The sequence below is a fragment of the Scomber scombrus genome, chromosome 20 (genome assembly GCF_963691925.1).
Source record: "Scomber scombrus chromosome 20, fScoSco1.1, whole genome shotgun sequence".
In the NCBI taxonomy this organism is placed as follows: domain Eukaryota; kingdom Metazoa; phylum Chordata; class Actinopteri; order Scombriformes; family Scombridae; genus Scomber; species Scomber scombrus.
Window position 1 is genome coordinate 14,496,406 of NC_084989.1, and position 24,275 is coordinate 14,520,680.

The following is a 24,275-nucleotide window of genomic DNA, read 5'->3' on the forward strand; positions in this document are numbered from 1 at the left end:
CATATTACTGTTTTAGCCCAAACCATGATCTTCCCTAACCAATTGATTGTTGTGCTTAAACCTAACGATGTTAACCCAAACCATGAGACAGGTTGATGCATCACCTACAAGCGAAAACCTTCCTCCATTTTGAAGCAATTTGAAATTGAATGCGTGATCCTGCACAATCAACCTTAATGGGCATGCGTAATCATTCCTACCAACAATAAAGGGAAGTAGGAATCCTTGCTAATTGCCACTTCCTTAAAATAAACATAGAGGAGCCAAATTTGTGTCTTAGCTTTCACAATTTTTGACATGAATGCTGTATGAGGAGCTGATAGGATGCACTTATTTCCAGTTTGGGACTATCTGTTGTGTAAAAAATGAAGTTATATGGACTTCTGCAATGTGCCAAATGAATGAACTCCCTAACCTCCGCAGCTGTTTGCCCGTGTGACGTCACGCTGTTGCAGGAGCGCACAGTGAGAGGAAGCGCACCCTCGGTTTGCGCCATATGTCTCTAAATGTCCTTCTTAGTCCTCGTCCTCACGCCAAACGCAAACAAGCAAACTCAAGTACAGTACAAAGAAATGCGCCCTGTCTCGCAACTCCACGTTAAACAGTGCCGTGTCCCTTTAAAAACGTCTGACAAAAAGCCCATATGATCCCCGAGCTCCAATCACCAATTCCTTCTGCAAAAGCAGCCTCTGCATTTTTGTCTGTCTGAATGCTACAGTAGCACAGGAGGGGGGGAGAGAGAAAAGATTGAGGATAAGGCAAAAAACTGGAGAAATGTGAGAAATCCAACGGTCATTTTCATGGCGAAGGGAAAACTGGTGCGAAAGGAGTTATTCTGGGACTCCTTTGAGCCTCGAAACGCTGGATCAAAATGGTAGGCTACAGAGGAGCGCTGCATTTTTGTTTATTTTTTTTTGTGTGTCCCTTCTTGATCTCTTGCAAATTTGAGCTACTCAGCAGGCCGATCAGATCAAACTTAACACACTTCTTTACCGTTGTGTGTTGTGTACCACCGGCTGTCATACGTGTGTTTTGTGCCTCGTATCCGCTGCGGTGAAGTTTGTAACTTGCCGACATGGCACAAGTTCGAAATTGAAGCTGCTGAAAGAATGCAATGGCTACAATAGCTACATTGATGCAGAGAAGGAGTTAAATTCTTTCATATCAGGGCGCTTCTGCAAAAAGAAAAGGGCTCTCAGGTCGTGACTGGTGTGTATGTGGACAAGGATGAGTGAAACTAAGGCAGCCAGGGCAGGACAAGTTTGACATTCATGCATAAATTAAGATCATCTCCTCTTGTGTAGTTTAATAGAGAAGTGCATGTCACTTGTTCATGTCTCAATAACTTTAGTATGATCCCTGAGAAAGAAGCTGCCTTGTAAAAATAAATGCAAATCTAATGTCAGGCTTTGATAGTCAAAGCACATCGCCTGCAGAAAACACTGAACAGTAATATTTTATTGGCTTATGTCTGTCTGCTGCATGAAGTCCGTGTTCCTTTCTTCACTTTTACTGACTAACTTACATTTTCAACCAGACTCCATGCAGTTTTTGCACCTTTTTTTATGAGAAGACATGAAGATGGTGCCTCTGCACAGAGCAGGCAAGGCAGAGTTGTGGGAATAGAGGTGAGTTAGGCAGACAGTCAGCTCTGTCTCCAGGGTCATTTTAGGATGCCTCATTAGGAAAGCATGTGGAGCTTGATGCAGTGGTGGAGTAATCCCAGCGCGCGTTCACATCTGGAGGCTTGGGTTAATATCTGGGTCAGGTCAGCGGGGTTAGCCCTGGTGCTCGCTGGGTGGTTTCCGGTGGGAGCGAAGAGGGAGAGAGAGACGTTTGGTTATTTCTGTATGTTTTTCTGTGTGTTTTGTTTGTTTTTGCATGCATGCATGAGAGTAAGCAGCTATAAACAAAAAGTGCAAAGTGTGCTTGGCAAATGCTGAGATAGTGGATATGTATTTGAATGTTGGTAAACACAAACATGCTGCAGATCATTTCTGCAATTACTGCAAAAGAGGATTAGTCTCTGCAAATGTTTGCAGTATATCCCACAAACTAGAATGAAATGAAAAGACTGTATTTGTTGTTCCTTTAATTTGCCGCCTGTGAACTCAACATAAAGGGACACTTGGCTTCATGTTCTGGGCCCTCTGATGCAGTTTAATTTCAGTCAGTATTTTCAGGTCCTGAGTAGCTCCTTCTCTATCCTCACAGTGCTGTGAGTTTTACGTAACTGCCTATTCAGGGCATTCCTGCCCACCCTTGACTTTGAGGCTTCACTGTCTCTGGGTGCCGAGCAAGGAACTGTCTTCAGTCCTTGTGACAAGTGCAGCCATTCCAGAGCTGGGCAGCAAACTCCAGAAGACGTCTTCGCCCCCTCAGTAGGATGCCGCTCTCCTTGGAAACTAAAACCATAGGTGCTGCTAATTTATGCCCCTGAGATTAAGAATTGTGGACAAGCAAGGTCAAACTCTCTGGGCTTATGTAAGGACTCTTTTGTTCTTGTTGGTTCAAATGGCGCAAGTTTGTTTGAAGTAGCCTCTAAGTTTTTACTCTTGGAATAAATTCACAATTTGTTTCTCTGCAGTGCCAGCCAGCAATGGTGTCTTTTCATCAGCGGAAAACAGTTACTGTAATTTAACCCCTGTGGCACTTTTTGCAAATGACTTTGAACTCTGTTATCAAGGAGGCCAAACATCTTGTTCTTTTTGTACAGCTTGATATGAGGATTTCTACCAGTCTTTCATTGTCAGGCATTTGAAGATATTAGAGGTTTTTTTTTCTTCTTTAAAGAGGACCGTCTAAAGTGTTCTTATAGCTTTTAGCTGAATTCAGGCCAGCGAGAGAGACTTAGGAGGAGCTTTAAAGCAGATGGGAATGAGTTTTCGTGCTGTTTTCAGAGAATTGCTAAGCAGGGAAAGTAGGCATCCTTGATCTGATAGTCATCACAAATATTTGTTTGACATTTACTCATACGCACAGATTAATGTTTTGGTTTTATACAGCCATCCATTTATCCGTTTTTAGCTCCCTATCTGTGTAAGAACGCTACATAACAAATATGCAGACATCAGTCTGAAAATCATACTCCTTATCCATCACAGTATCAAATAAGGACTTATTCACTTCAAGTTTTTTTATCTTTTAAAGGAATAGTGTAACATTTTAGAAATACGTTTATTCAATTTCTCACTTAAATTAGATTAGTGGTTCTCAACCTGGGGTCTGGGCACCCCCAGGGGACCTTAAGGGGATTCCAGGGGGTCCCCAGAAAAATGGGGAATATTTTAGTTTAACTTTTAGAATGTAGACCTAAAATGTATAATAATGAGTTTTCTGTTCATAGGTATCACACTCTTCACTGTTTATCTTCCAATCTACAAGAGTTATGGAATAACTAAATCTTATCAGTTTGGGATCCCTGAGTCTACATGTTATCAAATACGGGTCTGTGGCCTGATGTATATCAGTTTGGGGGTGTAAGTTGAGAGCCACTGAGTTAGATGAGGAAATGGATATCACTCTCATATCTGTCCATTAAATATAATTCTATAAAATATAAGGCCAGTTAGCACAAAGACTGGTGAAACAGGGGAAACAGCTAGCCTTACTCTGACCTAAAGTAACAAAATCCTGCTGCTAACACATCTAAAGCTGTCTAATTAACACATTATATATTATTTGTATAAAACGTACAAAAACCAAAGTGTAAAAACAACAATTCAGATGTTTTACAGGCAATTATGTGTCACATTATTTTTTGGCTCTAAGCAGTTGCTAAGCAATCAGCAAAGACTCCAAGAAGTTATTGCTCCCAGACAATTAGTAGGCCAGTAAATAACCATAAATGGCAGATTTTGTTATTCTTTGTAAAAACCTGGCTATCTGTTCCCCTGCTATCAGTGCTAGGCTAAGCTAACTGGCTGTTGCCATATATTTAAAAGACAAATACTAAAGTGGTATAAATCTTCTTATCCACCTCTTAACTACAAAGGGAATAAGTGAACTTCACAAAATGTCAAACTATTCCTTTAAAGCTCACAATTGTCATTTTCTCTGTTGTCCATTGATTGGTTGCGGCTATAGAAAGCCGATGCTCCTCCTCTACCTCTTCTTCCTATCTGTCCTCTCTGACCTTCTCATCAAACATATCAACTGCCTCCACCACACACACATACACACACACACCCACACGCACACACACACACACAAACGAAAGAGAGAGAGTATTGCCACACCAGAGAGATTCCTCTGATAAGGGGCTCTTTAGAGTCTTGTGTTAGCTTCTTCTCTCTTTGTGTCATGCTATGAAAGGGATAATGAAGATATCACAGTTTCAGCCCGTGTAATAGCCCTCGAGTATGTCTGCACCTGCTCGCTGTGAGACATCCAGATGATCTTTTGTCTCTAATAGATCCCTTCAAAGGTGCACCTTTCCGTCTTTGTTTCATATATGTGTCATTTGGCTCATGTGACTTAATTTTTGCTGGTGTTTGACTTTTACGAATCGAAATATCTGTTTGTGCAACCATCCACACTTTATGGTGCCACAGGTATTTGGCGTCACATGCCAGTGTTTGCTGATGAATGCATGCACAGCAGGCGCCCGCGTTGTGCACATGCGTGCACAGCGTTGGCATTGGGAACAGAGTGTTATGACTCCAGCAGAGCGGTGGTGTGTGAAGCGTTGTAACGTGTGTGTGTGAGGAGGAGATGCCAACACCACGGGCCCCTCTCTTGGCCAGGCTTCCTGACTCAGCACTTCCTCTCGCAGCTCATTGGCCCAGACACAAGCTTCCTGGCAGAGCTTCAGTGCGGAAGCTCTAACCTCATCGCTGCGCATCCCCCCCACCCCCCACCCGCCTCCAGGCAGCTCCTTTGATTATCCAACTGCTCGTCAGAGTCATCTCAGCTCCAGACGACCGCCAGTTGATGTCTTCTTTTAACATCTTTTCTGATTGAGAAGCACACACACACACACACATAGTCACACACACTGTCCCCATCTTTATCAGACTGATAAAACACACTGTCGTCCAGTTTGTTCAAAAGGACAAGCTGGTAAAGGACTTTGCAAATCATGCAACGGAGGCAATCCCGCTCACGCTGTCAAATTTTAATTTACTGTATGTCACCAAGATGCTGCTCATGCTGCGTTCTCATCCTTATTTTTGTTTGTGCATCCCAATTTCATGCTCGGGTAAACGCGTATCAGTTGTAGATTGGCTTGTCACCTGTGGTTGCATTAACATATAGATGGAAATGTATTTAAATCTAATGGTGAAAGCTGGTGTAGCTCCACTAGGGCAAGGCTGGGCAAGTCCAACCTGCTAGATTAGGACAGGGGAAAAGCCTCGTCTGTGCAGTGTGGAGGGGAGATTGGATGTCTGGGATTAGAGCAGCGCTAACACTGATAATATTGTCTTTATTAATTGCAGCCACCAGTGAACGCTGTGGTTAAGAAAGTTAAATGTTTTAATAGGCTGAAGGGAATAAAATAATTAGCTGGTGGAAAGAGAAAAATGAATAACCATCAGTATATTCATAATTTCCTGTTTTCTGTATCTGAAATTGTCCTACTGTACATTTTACCTGAAATCACATTTACTTTTTATGTATTGAGGCAGTTCAGATGTTCACACTCATATAGAGTTCATTTGACTTTTTGTCCTTTTAAGAATTGCATTAATCTGGAGGTTATTTTTCAGATCAATGAGGATGATTTAATCATGCACTTCCATAAGGCTGGGGCATTTGTGAAAAATAGATTAAAAAAACAATGACCAATATAGATAGAAGAGGTCAAGATATCCTGACTCAACGTAATATCCTTAGCAAATACGTTCATACAATTTTGTATTATTCAGTGCCAAAGCAAGAAGTAGTTTGTCTTTTATGTGCTGAACTGGAAAGTAAGGGTGTCATGGTTGAAGTGATGGGTGGAAGTGTAGGTTGTCTGACTTTCATGCAGGAGACCGGAGTTTGTCTTTTTATTCACTGTAATCTAAATCTCCCCATAACCTCATCCATGTGTTTTAGTTTCCTCAATCATAACTGCAATCTTTCCCTAACCTTAACCATACTGTAGTTGCCATGCACACACTGAATTTTCAGGTTTTGTAGAATTGTCCCATTTGATATATGGATCAAACCCCAGAAAGCACTGGATCCCACACTTTCTATAATTCATTTTTTTAGTGCCTTTCATCAGACAATCCCTGATTCATAAACACTCTTTCAAAGTCCATGTGCCCAGTTTGTAATGCAAATTTTCCACTATAAATTTGTAGTCCAAACCCAAAGCGAGAAGTCTCCAAATGACATCACTAATTATTTTTTCAGACTTCTCAAAACTCCTGTAGAGACACATTAGATATTATACAGCTGTTTTCATAGGCTGAGTAGTACTTCTCATCTTTATGTGTAAAACTACTGCAGTGCCTCTATAGTTGATACATCGTTTAGTCCTGAGGTTTTCAAAGTGGGAGGCGGGCTTCTCCAGGGGGGCTCCAAACAGTTTCAGTGGATGCTCATTGAATGGAAGTGAAAAAACTCCATTGTGGAAAAGTCGTTTTTACATTAGTTATCAAAAGGAGATCATGTAGAGTAACCTAAAGAGATAGTTCAGAGATGCAGTAGTTCTGTGGAATTTTACTGTTTTTCCTCCTTTTGCTACTTTTGCAGAGTCAGAAACTAATAAATGCCTGAGGACAGACTTTTTATGTATTTGGTGAAGTCTGGAGTCATGTCAAACAGCAATATCAGGCTATCTTGGATCAGTTGTTGAGTGTCTATGTGATCAAATAACATAATCATGATCCCATAGGCATCCAGGAATTGAACAAAACTAAGCAAGTAAATTAGGGGGGCACCTTTTTCCAGGCGCTGTCTAAAGGGAGGCCCATAGCCTCAGACATCAAAAACCCATGGTTTAGTCAATACGTGTCAGAAAATGGTGAAAAATGTCCATCACAGTTTCCCCAAGCCAAGGGTGTCGACCTTAAATGTCTAGTTTTGTCCATCAAAATTAAAGCTCATAGTACAATTCTCCTCCAGTTCACCATGCTTTATTCATCAAAGGTTTCCCTCTAGCTCGCCTTCACCAGGATGGTGCCTGAGGCAGCTTCTGTTTCCCTTATATACATTACATATCACTAATTAATCATGTGATCAACAAATCACCATGTATTGGTATATATATATGTATATATATGTATATGTATATATATATATATATATATATATATATATATATTATTTTAAATTGGTACGTCGTAGTATTCTTTAACCTCCTATTTAAATGAATTATTTTAAATTGGTACGTCGTAGTATTCTTTAACCTCCTATTTAAATGAATGTATATATATATATAATGAATATATATAATGTCAATGGCCATTCAACCAGAACATCTTGTTCAGTTCAGGTAATCAAATTCTGTATTCAAACTAGTATTTTCTGGGTACAGTGTATTTACATAATTTCCATGTGTTTGCATTTATGAATAATCCCATTAAATTACAAAGTTCATCGGTACATTTGAAGTCAATTCTTTCATCTATGCACAGAATTGCCAGTTGTTTCCACAAAAAAAAAAAAATGTTTTTGCTTTTGAAAACAAATATGACCTACTAGACTTGGTTGTTACAGTTACAGTTATTATATATATACATTTTGTCCAAACAAACAAACAGTCCAAAACCCAAATATATTTAAGTTATAATGATATAAAACTAATATGTTAGAGACTTGAACCACAGAATATTTGGGATTTTTTAAATTTAAAAACTATTTAACCAATTAGGTAACGTGTGAGCAGTGTGTAAATATTTGATTAATATAACACATTATAATATAGATATAAGCAGATTTGAGGACATTTTAAGAGCGTATTCATGTGAAGTGTTTGTCAGCAACATCTTTGTAAAGACATTTTCTATCTACTATTATACTTTACTTTATTCATCATCTGTTTATACACCAGACCTCACTTATGGAGTTATACTGTAGATGCTGAACATGGGGACTACTTTACTTTTAGAGTAAAGTGGTACCCACAGTTTTCCTTCAACATTACAACTGTTGCACTTTAAATGTTGAACTTAACCAATATTAAATAGGTGTGGTTGCTATTTAACAGATTAGGTAAGTGTTTAGTCTTAAATTCAGATTTCCTGCAGTCTGTCATAATACAGCTTTTCACTGATTTATGATGCTTGAGCCTCCACCAAACTGCATCACATGCACCACTGGTCTATGGGATTATGTAATCCCAAAGCCTAATATCACAAGGTGTAACTATCAGCCTTAACACCATTATTATCCGATAAACAGTGCCATCCCAGCAACTATTTAACTCAATTTTAATGTGGCAGAGCATGTGACCGCGCCGTGTGTGACCTCAGCCGCCTGTCATTATGGCTCCCCCTTTTAGTCTTTGAACATTGATTTTTATTGCATTTTTTTATCATAGTGCTGTAATGATCCCTGCAGGGCTTGTTAAAAGCAGGACCGTGTCACTTGTGCTATTAGCAATCTGGCTGATCTGTGCATTTGCAACATGTTTGATAACAGGAGTCCAGTAACATTCATTCCTCTTTTCATATCTTTGCATCAGCAGTGTCATCACGTACACCGAAATGTCTTTATTTCCTGTTTACTGATGCAGGCACAAATGCGTGATTATAATGCAGGTATGCCTGCGCAGGCATGTGTGTGGATGTGCTACTGTATATGCTTTTTCTACCTCAAGGTCAGTGCCGGGTCTCCGTGCTGATTGGATTTAGAGGAGAGGAGAGGGAGTGCAGGCTGCAGCCAGAGGAGAAATCTTCCACCAGACACAAAGACTGAAAGCAGGGAGAAAATTTGGCAGACTGCTTTCCGACCATGCCAGTCTTGCGCAGCCGGTAGCCTAGACCACAAAACACCCCGAGGATTAAGCCGTGCCACGAATCTCACCCAAAGAATCAGAATTCACTTCTCTGGCTTGACTAAACCTGTCTGTTGTTTGGCGTCAGCAGCAGGGAAGGTCTGCTGAGCACACAAAGGACACAGCGTCAGTCATTACCCTGATGACTTTTTAATGGCGGTCTGATTGGACTACGCCAGAAATGACATGCCCTTGTCCTGATCCGTTTGCTTCTGTGCTTTTGTGCATGAGCTGATCCCTCTCCCGACCATGTAAAAGCACTCTGATGTTACTGCGAGGCCAAACTCACTGCTTGTAACTGGGTGATCTCGTTGTAGAGATTTTGTATTCAGGCCTGTCATGCTCTGCTCTCATCTGCACTGATGATGACTCAGGGATATATATGTGTGTATGTGTGTGTGTGGGGTTGAGTGTGAGGGCGGGTGCTGCTGTCCTACTATCTCCATGCCAGTGAGTGAGATGAGGCCTGACATGGTGCCCACTCTCCTTCCTCGGGGTGTCAGTCACGCCATGCCCTGCGCCAGGCCCCTCAGCAGGAGGCCTCGCTGTGAAGAGGGCTGCTGAGTGTGCTCTTTACTGGAGCTTGTGTGCTCCGTGGGTGGAAGTGGCAGAACCCTCCCGACCCCCCCCCCCCCCCCCCCCCCCCCCCCCCCCCCCCCCCCCCCCCCCCCCCCCCCCCCCCCCCCCCAGCTGGGCCAGGGCATGAGTTCATGGGATTGCTGTCATGTCTGTGGATGGTTTGGTGCTCTCTTTTTGCTCCATGATGGTCTTTTCTAAGTGCAGAGACATCTCTTGGCGTATTGACATCCTTACATTCAGCTAACAAGTTACCCCTTTTAAAAAAATGTTTAACAAGCACATTGTGGCCTAAAAGAATGAGTTTTAGAAATGGAAAAAAGTCTGTTTGTGTTGAAGAACCACTCTTAAATACATTGGAGAGAGGTGTATAAGATGTAGAGCTGTAGAGTAATTCAGTGGGGTTGTTAATGTTCTTACAATGTCTGAATTCGGGTTAAAACAGATTTTCATCACAGATCAATACACTGATTACTTCTTGATTCATGAATTGATTGTTTGCAGTAGAAAATACCGTACCACAATTTTCCAAAGCTCAAGGTTTTTTCTTCAATTTAAGTTTTCGGTTTGAGCAAAACTCCCAAAACCCAAAGATGTTTAGGTCACTGTAATGGAAGACAAGGAAAGATGAGCAGAAACTCACATTTAAGAAGCCGGAGCCAGCCAGTTTTGATCTTTTTTACTTGAGAAAATGCCTTAATTGATCAATCCGTTATTAAATGAGATGATTAAATTAGATCAAGACTTATATGTTGAGAAAGTAAGCAGCAGAAAAAAAGAAAATTATTATTACTTGCAGCACTAGAATGAAATGAAACCTCTACTGTTTACATCACTATAAACTGAATCACAAAAAAACTGATCACACTTCAGTGTTTTCAACATTTGACAGATGGCTCATGGTTATTGATAGACATTTTATAGATAAGACTGTATCATCGCAAGATTGTACTGAAAGTCAAAGCCCATATACAGTATAAGTGTGCCACCAGAATAATAATAGACTTTTGCTCTGCTTAATTATAGTCAATTAATATATTGCTCAATTAAAAAGGCTATTATAATTGGATTAATTAAATTTGCATTTAAACGACAGATAAAACACAATAAAACAAGCATTCAATTTACTACTTAGTAATTTTATTTCTTTAAATGAAGAATTGATAAGTAATATTAAAAACTGAGTCACAAAAGGCATTTCAAAAAGGCATTTGTAATCAAAGTGATTATATGTCTGCCTCTCATATTCTTTCTCACCAAACATTTATTTTTCCAACATACACATTCTCCCTTTCACTCTAATTTCTTTTTAAATTTTCTTTTTCTTTTAATTTCTTTTTCTAATTTTCTGTCCTAAATTTAGAGATGTGTCGCAGGTTGCCACAGAAAAACTAGATAAGCTCTGATTGGCCAAACTCTGGCCAACACACAGCAGCTGGCCAATTGCAGCTCCAGCTGTTGCTTACAGAAATGCACAACAATATGTAGTGATATTCATTTTGTTTATGTTGCCCAGCTTCAGTGAGACATAACAGTTTAAGATGTATAAGAAAGCGATGCAAGAGGACACTGAGTTCAATCGGAGCAGTCTGTATGCAGACGGGGAGAAAGCTTTAACCCCCCGCAGTGTTTTCCCCCATGGGACTCCCTCCTGCCTGAATACAACCTGCCCTCCTTCGCACTATTGATGTGTCCATGACTCTGTGCTGTGCTCTGACATTGGCCCCTGCTAATGGCTCAGTCTGTTCACCGGTCAGCAAGCAAACAACACTGTCAAGGTAGACGATCTTTAGTACCCTGCTCATAAATCTGCCGTGCTACAAGGTGTGTGTGCACAAAATAGTAACAGAATAATGTTTCAAGGGAAAAAAACCATCTGTGCGGCTTTATTCTAACACAAGAGCGAACGAGGAAAAGGCTGAACATTTAAGACATTGTTCAGTTTTACACAAGCTACTGTCTAAGATTTATGTGCGTTGCCCTTACAGGAGGCCTCAGAGTCATTTTTAAAGCGCCCACTACGTTACAGTGAACAGACAGAGGCACTTTTAAAATGGCAGCTCTGTTGAGGTCGCTGCACACTCACGGCCTGTAGCTGAGCTGCACAGTGACGGAGATGCAGACTTTACAGAGTAGTAAATCTACATGCAGTGTCCAGTGCAAAGGTATGGGAGAGAAAGGGCATTCTCACCAGTGAAAGTCAAATTAAAAAGAGGGATTTCACTCTTGCTAAATTCTCAGACTCGGCTCTGGCTTGGGTCCATGAGTCGGGCCGCTGCCAAGTGCATACCACCAGCCCCAGCATGGCTGAACTGGGTGAGGATCTACCAACCACTCCATAAAAATCTACTTCTTTATTACAAGCTTTGATTTGCTTTGGATTTTAATCAAATTATTGCCATCAAATTTTTATTCCTTCAAATTTGGGCAAATTTGATGCCTGTTACATTGAATGACAAGTTTTTTCCTTTAATGCAGCACCCCATTAGACTACTTGAACAGTTGATATCCGGATTTGGTTTTGTATGAACTGTCGAGTTTGAAATTTTGACATATAATTACAGAGCCTCTGTCAGGCCAATTAGTGTTATGTTTGAATGGAAAAGACAGTGAAACAAGACTCTACAGCCATGCCAGCAGCTCTGGGAGACTGAACTTTAAAGGCACAGCGGGGCTTGAGTTAAATGCTAACATCAGCGTGCTAACATGCTCACAGTGACATTGCTAAAGGACAGGTTTACGATTTTCAAAGTCCATCATAAAATGATAGTCAAGTGCCTAGATTAATATCGAGATAGGTTTGTTGCAATCATTCCTCCTGTACATAAGACCATTGAAAGATTCCTTTCTAATGTGCTTACAATATAAGTGGTGATGGCTAAAATTTACAGCTAGTATGAAGCTTCAACCATCCAAATTAGTCAAATCAAGTAGATATCTTTCAAAATTACAGTCTTTTCAGTGCCAAATTCCTTCTTTTTGTTACAATCCTTCCATTTAAATAAATTTTTGCACAAAACGAGGACTTTGGACTTTGGACATGTCAGTAGTTGTGACATTGGCATCTTACTGTTATTCTAAGCCAGGCTTGAAAAACTTTTGAACCTATCTTTTATTATACGAACATTAAGCAAGTTTAAGGTTAAATGTTTACCATGTTGACTGTGCTAGGATGCTAACATTTGCTAATTACTACTAAATACCAAGTACAGGGGAGGTTGATGTCATTAGTTATGCAGATATTTAAGTACTGGACACATTTAAATTGCTCTACAGTACACAACATTGTTACATTGTTATTTGACTGAAGCACATAACCTTGAGAGGAGCCTTGTGAAACAGGCTCTCTGAGGCCTCTACAACGCAAGAGGATCCCCTCACTTTGTTGTGTTTGGCAGATGATGAAATGATCTGCCTGGAAAGGGTGTACAACAGCTCTTTGATTGAAGCCTGTTTAAATGACACCTCTTGTTGGGTGCGTCAGTAATCCCCCCCGGTGCGTGTTTGTCACAGGTCAGGCCAGATATGAATAATGTATTGGGAGACATCTAACTGAGAGGCTGGTTAAAGGTGGCGCTCCCTCTAATGACAGCAAACAAACTCTCTCCCTGACATTTCCACGGAGAGGGGGCCGAGGGGGGCGGAGAGAAAAGGGCTGTGGGAGATAATGACAGACAGAGATCGAGGGAGTTAGATGCAGTCTTTCAATCCAATGTACTAAGTCAATTTGTTTTTGGCTACAGTATGTGATGAAATTTGACAAGATGACAGTTGCATGACTGTTTTCTATCGGATTAAATTGTTTAAGGCATCAGTCTGAATAAAAAAGTGTAATCCCTCCCTGATAGAAATCTTGTCATTCAGCAGTGCACACTTGAACTTTTAAAGCATCTGCATTTGAATGTGTTGTTTTCATACTACAGTATGTTCAGTGTATTGTTAAAAATCACAGCATTATGGAATTCTATTTGCGCCTCATTTCTGAGCTTGCAATTGAACATTATGAGAATTTAAAACAATTTTGCAGGAACATCATTTATATTTTGCAGCAGAAATATCACACGAAGAATAATTTAAGGAAACAATGTGTCTGTGTGTATTGATTTTGTATTGTTTGCTTATTTGCTCTCTCTTTTCCTCTCTTCCCAACTTGACAGTGTGTTAAAATAAACAATACAGAGTTGAAGTAGGTTAATTCTGATTTGCTTGCTTTTGTCAAGTATAGTTTATACTATTAGGGTTACATACTGTCTAGTTTTATTAACATTCATTGAAAAAGGTAGTTATATTGTATTATCTTTATTAGCTTAGAACTATCTAGCTTCTGTTGCTTAAGCTAACCAAGCTTAAGTTAATTGCTTACTTGATAATTCCCAGGTACACAACCTGCAATGCATTATAAATTATATTATTATTATATGTAATTATTTTGGAAGAAACACATTTTTGTGTACAGATTAAACAGCAAAGATATGTGTTAATTAGTGAATTTACAGGTTACGTGTGGACTGAGCCAAGCTCAAGTTTCCAGTCTTTATGCTAATGCTAAACTAAGCTAACTGCTAGCATACTAACCTTACATCTGTGATTTTATGTGATTGGCAAAAAAGCTATTGCTTTAATATTGTTCAAAAAACTGAACTCGTCATATTTGGCAACCATCATGCTATTCTCCCAGTGTGACCCTAATTTCCTAGTAGCTAATCATCCAAGTGTTGACCGGATTAGAGAAAAAACAGCCTATTATTGTTTGTTTGATAATAATTTCTCTACAACATGTGCAATCAAATGTTTCTGTGCTCAAAGTGATCCAGAATTGAGGCACAATGGGCATCCACTCAAGCCACTTAATTTTTCTACTCCTGTCTCTCTGTACTTTTGACAAATCGTTTAAGAAAAATAATGGCACAGATATAATGCCAGACAGCATGAATATGTGTGCCCACAATGGTGGAATCACTGGGGCATTGATTTGGGGGTCCTGTGTTCCCAATATAATCCCAATTAGTTAACATCTTCTGACCTTCTAGTGATGGACTTGATATTACAGTCATGAAGAAGAAGGGATAAAGGGATGGTGGTGATCACTCAATTTGATACATGACACATTAAACCTTTTCGAATTACTGTTTTGACTGTAAGCTATTGAGGTTTTGTATTTGTTGATGCACTGTCCTATTTGAATCCCAGAAGAAGAAGACGATCGTTATCTCTAAAGGAGCATAACCTCCAGTCTGCCAGTCTTCCAGATCATATTTGATCTGATCCGATCTGATCTGATTTGATCGCTCCAGTGTTTTGCCCTTGGGCGATGTTTGTAGCTTCGCACAGTTAGAGATAACCCGATATTTACTCATCTCTGGCTCGGAGTCCAATTTTGCAGCTCAAAACTATGAATAAATCTAACACTCCCTAATTGAATTCTTCAAACAGGCCAGATTTTCAAGGTTAGGTCCAAATGCAAATCCATTTTCCAGCTTGAACATTGAAAAGTCATTTTCATTGATCTTAAAGAGAAAATATAGGCAGCATAAAAAGGCAGTAAGTTGCCTCCTGTTTCATTAAAGGGAAAATGAATTGTAGTGTGATACATACTCATTGTACAACATTGATGCTATAGTTCATTTTCCTAAGATAAATGAATTATTAATTTTCTATGTTGTACGTGCCCCATTGTTGGTCTTGCACATGCAACTGGAAACATTGAAAAATAGGAGATGTAGAGATGTAATTATGCAACATGTTGACCAAAAAGTATCAATAGTCATCCTATTCTGCCACTAAAGAGATGCCTTGAATGATAAATTCCAGTAATTGTTTGCAGGGTTAGTTAGTATTTATTTGGCATGGTTTCCCTAATTATTTCTCCGGACGTGTTTTGTCTTCTGCATAATTCGCGATTCCTCAGGGACAGTGTAGTGAGTGGGTGTGCTGAGAGAGCCGGCTAATGGGGGGAGATGGCGCTGAATACCAATGCACAGACCAGTCAGTCCTTGCAGAGACCAGACAGTGTGTGTGTGTGTGTGTGTGTGTGTGTGTGTGTGTGTGTGTGTGTGTGTGTGTGTGTGTGTGTGTGTGTGTGTGTGTGTGTGTGTGTGTGTGTGTGTGTGTGTGTGTGTGTGTGTGTGTGTGTGTGTGTGTGTGTGTGTGTGTGTGTGTGTGTGTGTGTGTGTGTGTGTGTGTGTGTGTATTTGTAAGTTGTGTGTGTTTTTTGTGCATCATTGCACATCACATATGCGTGTGTATACTTGTGTGTGTTTGCTCTGTTTGCTGCTCTGTCCCCACTCACATCCCGTCTGGATCGAAACCCTGCCCTTCCTGTGCTAAAATAAACCCACCTTGGGAAGTTGAGGACCTTGCACAGAGCGTTGAGTGTTATACCTTTTGATTTTTCTCTGACTTGTATCGTGCAGCAAGTGTAGAGCCTGTGACTTTGTGCAGACTGCAAATTGTAAAGCTCACAACATGATAACTTCAGCAGGATATATTTATATTGAATTTAGTTCAATATTGTTTATGGTTTTACTTTAATATTACATGTGAGTGTCACAGAAAAATAACAATGTAATGTGATTAAAATCAGTCATACATTCTTGACCTTCACAATAGTCCACTCAAAGTCCACTTATTAGCTTTTTTCCAGAGCTCCATCCACTTATGAAGACCATAAATGTGGTAGAAAGCCCTGATAATACATACATTTCTGGATGGTTTTAAATTTGCAAATTTAATGAAATGATCAAAACTCAAGATTAGTTTAGTTTTAAGTTTAGTTTTAGAAAACAATCTCGCCAAAAAGTCCATTTAGTAGCCGTTTTGCAAATTTCAATCACATCACATGATTTTTGTCAGCAAGTGAAGTTTGCCTAGTTGTCATGTTTAACTTGTTTATGTTGTGAGAAAAGCTACTAAGTGGAGCTTTTGAGAGTATTTTCTCAGTTGCTGTTTCCAGAGTTGAGGAAGTGAGGTTTTAACCACAGAGATAGCATATTTAGTTTCTTGAGAGCGTAGCAGTGGTGAGATATGATCACCTTCTAATCCTAAATTTCCAATGCTTAGCTGTAAATAATAATAATAAAAGCCTTTCAGTCTTAATCTTTACTTCTCTCTTTCTTCTGTATTGTCTCCAGCTCATAGTGGAGAAGACCACAGACTTTCCCTCTGCTGAGTTCTCTCTGGTGGAGGATGTGGCTCTGCACTTCACCTGTTTGATGGACAGGCTGAATGAGCAGCGCCTCTTCCAGCCTGACCTGTGTGACGTCGACATCGTTCTGGTGCGTCAGCACAGCACCTTCCCCGCTCACAAGGGCGTGCTGGCGGCCTACAGCCCATTCTTCCACTCCCTTTTCGCCCAAAGCAAACAGCTGCGACGGGTGGACCTGTCGCTGGATGCCCTAACGTCACAGGGCCTGCAGCAAATCCTCAACTTCATCTACACCTCCAAACTGCTGGTGAGCAGCCGCACTGTTCGTGACGTGCTGAACGCTGCTACACTGCTTCAGATGAGCGACATCGCAGCTTCCTGTCGTGACCTCATCAGCAGCCACTCGCTGAGAACCACCTGCTTAGATATGGCCAATCAGGAAGGGCTCAGCAGCAGTGACCCAGCTACTGTGGCGATGCCCCCCAGTCAGCTGTACCGGGAGATCAAACAGGAGTCAGAGCTGGGCAGGGTGTACACACGGGAGGGCAGCAGCCCGTTTTCTGTTAAAGTGGAGGAGGCGGGCAAAGGGGCTTCCCAACCGAAGCAATACTACCCGAACAATGAGGGGTCCGTGGGTGGGGCTGGCACAGGTGTGGTCGCTTTGTGCAAAGTTGAGGGCAATGGGGAGGAGTCAAAGACCACAGAGGGCCACACCTCCTTCAACAGAGATCAGATCATTGTTGAAGTCAACCTCAACAACCAGACTCTCAATGTGTCAAAAGGGTCAGAGGGCAAATCAGCAATCGCTGCAGAGACAGCCACTATGTTCAGTCATTGCTGTGACAACAAGATAGATTCAGAGGATGATGATGAGAATGAGGCAGAGAATGATGATGCAGTTGGAGACGAGGATGATGATGACCTAAAGAGGGCCGACATACTGGGGCAGAGCAGCGAAGAGGAAGATGAGGAGGAGGATGAGGAAGAGGAGGAGAACACCCTCAACATTCCAGGTTTCGAGCAGCCAGCAATGATGGATCGACCTCGTCGGGGCACCAGAGCCTTGACCATGGCAGGTACAACTGCTTCCATGCGGCAGACGCTCACAGAGGCCACGCTGGCCAACCAGCGGCCAGGTGGGAAGAGGACGCTGGACGCAGAGGGCCTTGGCCAGAAAGTGAGGCTGGAGGAAAAGCAACATTTCCCATGCAAGAAATGCCCTCGCGTCTTTAACAATCGCTGGTACCTGGAAAAACACATGAACGTCACTCACAACCGCATGCAGATCTGCAATAACTGTGGGAAACGCTTCCTGCTGGAGAGCGAGCTGCTGCTGCACCAACAGACCGACTGTGAGAAGAGCATCCAGGTATGATTCAGCCATGATGATAATGATGATGTCACTGTCACTTTTACAGTTTAACAATTATAATCTAAGTGACTAAAATCTGTCTAAACAGTGTCATACTGTCTTAATCATAATAAGAGAAGTGAGATATTGCTTTTGGGACTTTTTTGCCCTGGGTTTGCCTCTCAGGATACACACAGGCTGTCCTAAACCTCTGATTGATGGGGCTTTGCAGTAAGTTCTGATCCAGCACCAAATAATACGAGAGCAACAATTACCAATGTTGATACCAAAACCAATACTTTTTATTGACTGTTATAGGAAAGAGACACATGTCATGATTGTTTTACTGTTCCCTGTTATTACAGAATCAGATGCATGTTTAAATTCAGGAACTTAATGGTTTTTAATGGTTAATAACAACCATGGTAAAATTAAAAATTTTTTTAGCATGTCAGTTCTCTGAACTTACAAGGCAATTGTGATGCGTATGCACATAATAGCAGCAGAAAAGCACTTTGCTTAGAAGTGACCAGAATGTGATCTAGTGTGAGATGGATCCAATTCAGTAGTATTGACACATATGGTATCAATCTGCTCAGCCCGTCTTGACAGGAAGCTCTGCAGACATTACTCAGGGCTAAAATAATTACCATACACACACCCTTCAAGTTATAAATCACTGAATTTCTGTTTTTCTTGACAGGATTGGTCAGAATTTTTTTTTCAAATCTATCATTTGAACATTGAAATAGATCTCTCTTGTTCTAATTATATAAAACTAATAATACACAGAATTTCTAAATGTTTTGCCATTATAGTGGAAGGAACAATTACTATTTTCATCATAATATCTATAATATAATGATAATAATATCTATCTATTAAATACCTATAAATAATCCTCATTACAATACATCACTGTCACTTCTGACACCAAACCTATGCACTTGTTTAAAGCAGTTACTGCTTTGAATGCTTGTAATACATAACTAATCAGTATATTATATATATATATATATTACTAATAAGTGCATGCATGTTACAATTGTATAATTATGATAAAATTGATCAGAGTCAGTTACTCAGTCAGCCGGCAGTCAGTAATAATAAATTCTGATATCCCTCAGTGCCTCTACCATTTCCTCTCTGCAGTGAGCAGCTGGACTCCTGCTGTAGTTTTGAAGATCATTTTCTGCTTTAATCTGCTGACTCTAATTGCTTTTTTTGCTACAGTGCATGCTCAAGTGTCTGTGTAAGCATACACACCTGGATATGTGCATGTGTTTGTAAAGACTGTTGATGGTAATGACTTTCTTAAAATCTCAGTAGTTGCTATATTTTTCCCCTTCGCTCTGTTTTTATTCTCTAAGTGTGTAACATGTGGCAAGGCCTTCAAGAAGCTGTGGTCGTTACACGAGCATAACAAGATCGTCCACGGCTATGCAGAGAAGAAGTTCTCCTGCGAGATCTGTGAGAAGAAGTTCTACACCATGGCTCATGTCAGGAAGCACATGGTCGGTGAGTGCCATTAAAATCAGCGATCCTGGTTAGTCACTTTGTTCCCATGTGTTACTTTAGGCTTCCTTTTCTACATCCCACACCCGATTGTCGTGCAGGATTTGTTTTGGGTGTTGCTTTCCTTTTCCACTTTTTAGGGAGATAAGCATCTTATTTCCCAGGCGGGTTCACCTCACTCTCTGTGTATATCCGCATTTCAACAGCTAAAGCAATGCTTGTATAAAGTGCAGTAAATCATTGAGTCACAGTGACCCTTTTTACTGCAGCACTGACTATAAGAGTTTGAGGTGTGAACATTAGAGAAAATATCTGATGAAACACATCAGCTATCCTCAATATTGAACAGCATTAACTAATCTTATACTGTTTGTTTGTGCGTGTAGCTCATACGAAGGACATGCCATTCACCTGTGAGACGTGCGGGAAGTCGTTCAAGCGCAGCATGTCCCTGAAGGTTCACTCTCTGCAGCACTCTGGAGAGAAACCCTTCAAGTGTGAGGTTTGAGCTCCTTTTTATATGCAGCTGATGCTGCTACTGCTGCTTCTCTCCACTTCACCTATATTAACAGTTTAATTCCAAAAATGAGATATCTCCAATTTTACTACCTGTCAATGTTTAAATGAATAAAGTCTGGAATATTATGTAAATGATAGTTCAATTATGAATCTCTTTAAGACCTTAACTTGTAAGATACTCATGTTTAGTGTCAAGGAATGATTATTAATATCGTTAACATATTGTTGAATTGTATTCATTATTAGTGTTTCTTTTCTGGAATCTTTCTCCCTTCACACCCCACCCTTGTATGAATAATCCCCAGCTGAGAGCTTCCCGTCTGCACAACCAGCAGCAGTATCCACCTGGCTACTGACTGTAGCTTCATATTTAGCATAAAAACTTATGTGGTATCAATCTTCCTGTCTAACTCTCACCAAGAAAGCAAATAAGTATGTTTACCTATATGTTAAACTATTCCTTTAAAGCAAAGACTTTTAAAATTCTTTGCATTGTCAATCCATGTTAAGTTTTGAAACACCACAACCCAGATTTTCTGGTTTTCTGGTAGGTTTTCCTGTTTATAAAATTGGGGTCATTCTCATATTTGAAGCTGCATAACTTAACATGTGTAAAACTAATAATACGGCTCGTAATTCATAGCAAATACAAAAAATAAATAGTCATGATCTGGAAATGCATTCTATTTTATGACTGACATCTGTCACAATGTGTTTTACAGAAGCACGGTTTCTCACAGCTTAGATTTGAATTAAATTTGTCACAAGAAAGACTCCCGTTTTGAATATCATCTGTTTTTTTTGGGGGGGGTTTGCATATCAATTTCAATTCAGCATACATTTTTCTCCATAATGATTGGAATAAGACCTATTCAAACAGTTATCAATACACGTGTAAAAATGTTCACCGTGTGTCATTTCAGAACTGTAGCGAGCGCTTCCAGTATAAATACCAGCTGCGTTCCCACATGAGCATCCACATCGGACACAAGCAGTTCATGTGCCAGTGGTGTGGAAAGGACTTCAATATGAAACAGTACTTCGATGAACACATGAAAACACACACTGGTGAGTCACTTTTTGCAGATCCAGATGATTTTCAAATCAAAGGTTACTAACATACTGTAGCAGTATATAGCAGTTGTAGTATTATAACTTCTATTATATAAGGTAGGGGTAGTGTAAGAAATACATTAAATTAGTTTATTATAATAAATGACAAATATCTGACAACACTGAATGTGATTCATTATGTCTTCTAGAAGAATTTGCATTTATTGTGCTTGTGGGATGGATGAAACATTTCCACACAAAAACCCTTGCTGACCAATAAGTTGCTTTCCTATAAAAGTAGTCGGTTGATCAGCAAGGTGTGTTTTTTCAGCTCTTTGTGTCCCTCTGTCTACAGGAGAGAAGCCGTACATCTGTGAGATTTGTGGGAAAAGCTTCACGAGTCGGCCCAACATGAAGCGCCACCGCCGCACACACACCGGGGAGAAGCCCTACCCCTGCGAGGTGTGCGGCCAGCGCTTCCGCTTCTCCAACATGCTCAAGGCCCACAGGGAGAAATGCTTCCGCGTCAGCAACCCCATGGTTACCGACGGCAACGACCCCCTCGGCCTCGATCAGCCTCTGGCTTCGCCCACCGTGGACTCTTCTGGTCAGGTCCAGCTGGGGACGACACTCCCCGCCCCACCCGTGACCACACCCGCTGCTGCCTCTAGCCCCCACCCTCTCCATGGCACCCAGCTGTCTCTCCCCCTGCTGCACTCCATGGGGGGGCTGCCTCCCACCCCACATTTACCCCCTCCTCCTCCCCTGTTCTCTGCCGGTAGGATGAACTCCAACAACTAACAAATCTCTGTAGCATCGAAAGCACTTTGTTACTTTTGTTTTATTATTTTTCTTTGAGCTTTTGAGAGGACTCCTGCAGAGGGAGAGCGATGTACCTCAGTGACATTTACATTGAGGGAGGAAAAAACTGAATGACGGCTACATGAAGGCCTCATTTAAGAAAATAAAAATAAAACACACATACACCTGCAGTACCACAATAAGAAATAGTTATTTTTTACTCTGTCGAATACAATAGATAACCTCAGAGTCCAGTTGGACGTGTCTTCACCATACTTCCCCTCATGAATTTCATAACCCTGTTCCGGTTTCAGTTGGGATTTTTCCGACACCAAGCGCATCTCTCCAGAACCTTGCACAATGCATTGATTGTAGCATCTTTTACAAAAGTGGGAGGAAGAGTTTCCTCAATCTTCACTCATACAGGGGTCATCAGTCAAGTGAGAACCACACGAAGATGAAAGAAATGTTTTATTTTCATTCTCTGCCAAGATGTAGCAAGTGGTTCTGGTCTGACCCAGCAATAACCAAATGCTGATTTGTCTTTGAGCATATACATGTATATGGCATTGCCAATAACCAAATCCTGTTAGCTCACCTGCTATAGTTAGGTAATGTTATAAAGCATTTATAATCAATCCTGCACCTTACATTTAACTCTAGTGATATTTAAAATGTACTCCTAACTGTCTCCATTTTTATAATCGTGATCGTGTGTAATTTGTGGCACGTTACGTCATTCGTGAGGACTTAAGAGAAGTTGCGACACGTTAAGAGTCGGCCGTGCAATGCTGTGTGTGTGTGTGTGTGTGTGTGTGTGTGTGTGTGTGTGTGTGTGTGTGTGTGTGTGTGTGTGTGTGTGTGTGTGTGTGTGTGTGTGTGTGTGTGTGTGTGTGTGTGTGTGTGTGTGTGTGTGTGTGTGTGTGTGTGTGTGTGTGTGTGTGTGTGTGTGTGTGTGTGTGTGTGTGTGTGTGTGTGTGTGTGTGTGTGTGTGTTAGAGAGAGATGTGAGGTAGAGATGAGTAAAGGTGCTGTCAGAGGTGAAATGTACACTCAGCCAACCAACGCTTGAGCTTCCTTAAGTCAGGAGATGGAATAATTTGTTGACTCTCATCTTTTGCTTACATTAAGCAGGTGCACCTCTCTCCTGTAGATCTGGCTTTGAGACGATATGGCACTTTTCTGTGACTTGTTAGCAAAACCATATGTACTCAAACCTACAGTATATTTATAGGTTTAAATCTAATGTTAATGTTACAGCTCATTCCCAATTTAACCCAATCTGTGTCATTTGTGCAGAATACCAAGAGTGTAGGACTAGAAAAATTCACAACAACCCGCTTATGTAGCTGAATTAAGTGTGCACATTTCATCTTGATGTGACAGTATAAAAGGATAAACACTTTATTATATACCAATGCCTAAAACTCTAAAAGAGCACTGACAGTGAGTTCATCACTTAAAAGGCTCCTTTCAATTACATTACTATTATAAGATGGTGAACAGTGAGTAGAGGCTGAATAAAGTTAAAGACATGCAGTATATTATACCCTTCAAAACTTATGGCTCTATGTGCACTTTTGTGAATAGTTTGTCATAAATCTGCTGGAGTAGAACTGAAAGAATCATAATAAAATACTTTCCAATTAAAATCTCATAAATTTATATCTAACATTTTTGGGAATAACGCCTTTTCGTTGTCTTGCTGAGAGTTAGAGGACAAAATTGATTCCTCTCTCAGATGTGTCTATTAAGAATGAAGTTACAACTAGAAGCTGGTTAGCTTAGCTTAAAAACAGCTAGCCTACCTAAAGGCCCACAAAAAATCCACCTATCAGCACCTACAGCTCACTATTTAACACATTATATTTGTACAAAAATGTGTAAAAAAGACAGTTTGTGGTTTTACGGGTAGTTCTTCAGTTTGTAGTCAGCTAAAGACTGCTAACAGTTAGCTTGCTCCGTTCAGCCTCTCTAAAGCTCACTAAACAAAGACAAAGTTTTGAACTCACTTTTAAAAAAACACAAATAGTCCTTTTTATACTTTTGTGTTAGCTGGTGAGCTTTAGAGATGCTGGAGAGAGATTTTTTGTCACTGAGACAGTAAATCGATCTGCTTATCTAACTCTTGGCAAGCAAGCTAGTGCAAGTATTTCCCAAAATGTCAAACTATTCCTTTTAAATCTGACATTTCAATCAATTTCCTATCCAAAAGGAGTCTGTGCACTATTGATGCACTCCCGCTCACTTTATCTATAGATTGCCTACTTGTAGTGTAGCATTAACCTGTAAATATTGTGTTTCTTCCTCGTGATTAATTCCTCATGTTTACATTCAGAAAGTCAGTTGAATGTGCCCCCACATGTGTCTTGGCTGGTACTACAGAAA

At 40.5% G+C, this 24,275-nt stretch overlaps 1 protein-coding gene across 1 annotated transcript; it reads left to right on the forward strand.

Moving 5' to 3' along the window:
• Positions 1-736: 736 nt before the first annotated feature.
• On the forward strand, positions 737-22,663 carry zbtb47b (zinc finger and BTB domain containing 47b). Its single transcript, XM_062441615.1, has 6 exons — positions 737-874; positions 16,636-18,018; positions 19,371-19,518; positions 19,902-20,017; positions 20,958-21,102; positions 21,443-22,663. The coding sequence occupies exons 1-6, from the start codon at positions 872-874 to the stop codon at positions 21,886-21,888; spliced, it is 2,241 nt and encodes a 746-aa protein (XP_062297599.1). The 5' UTR covers positions 737-871; the 3' UTR covers positions 21,889-22,663.
• The last annotated feature ends 1,612 nt before the right edge of the window (positions 22,664-24,275 follow it).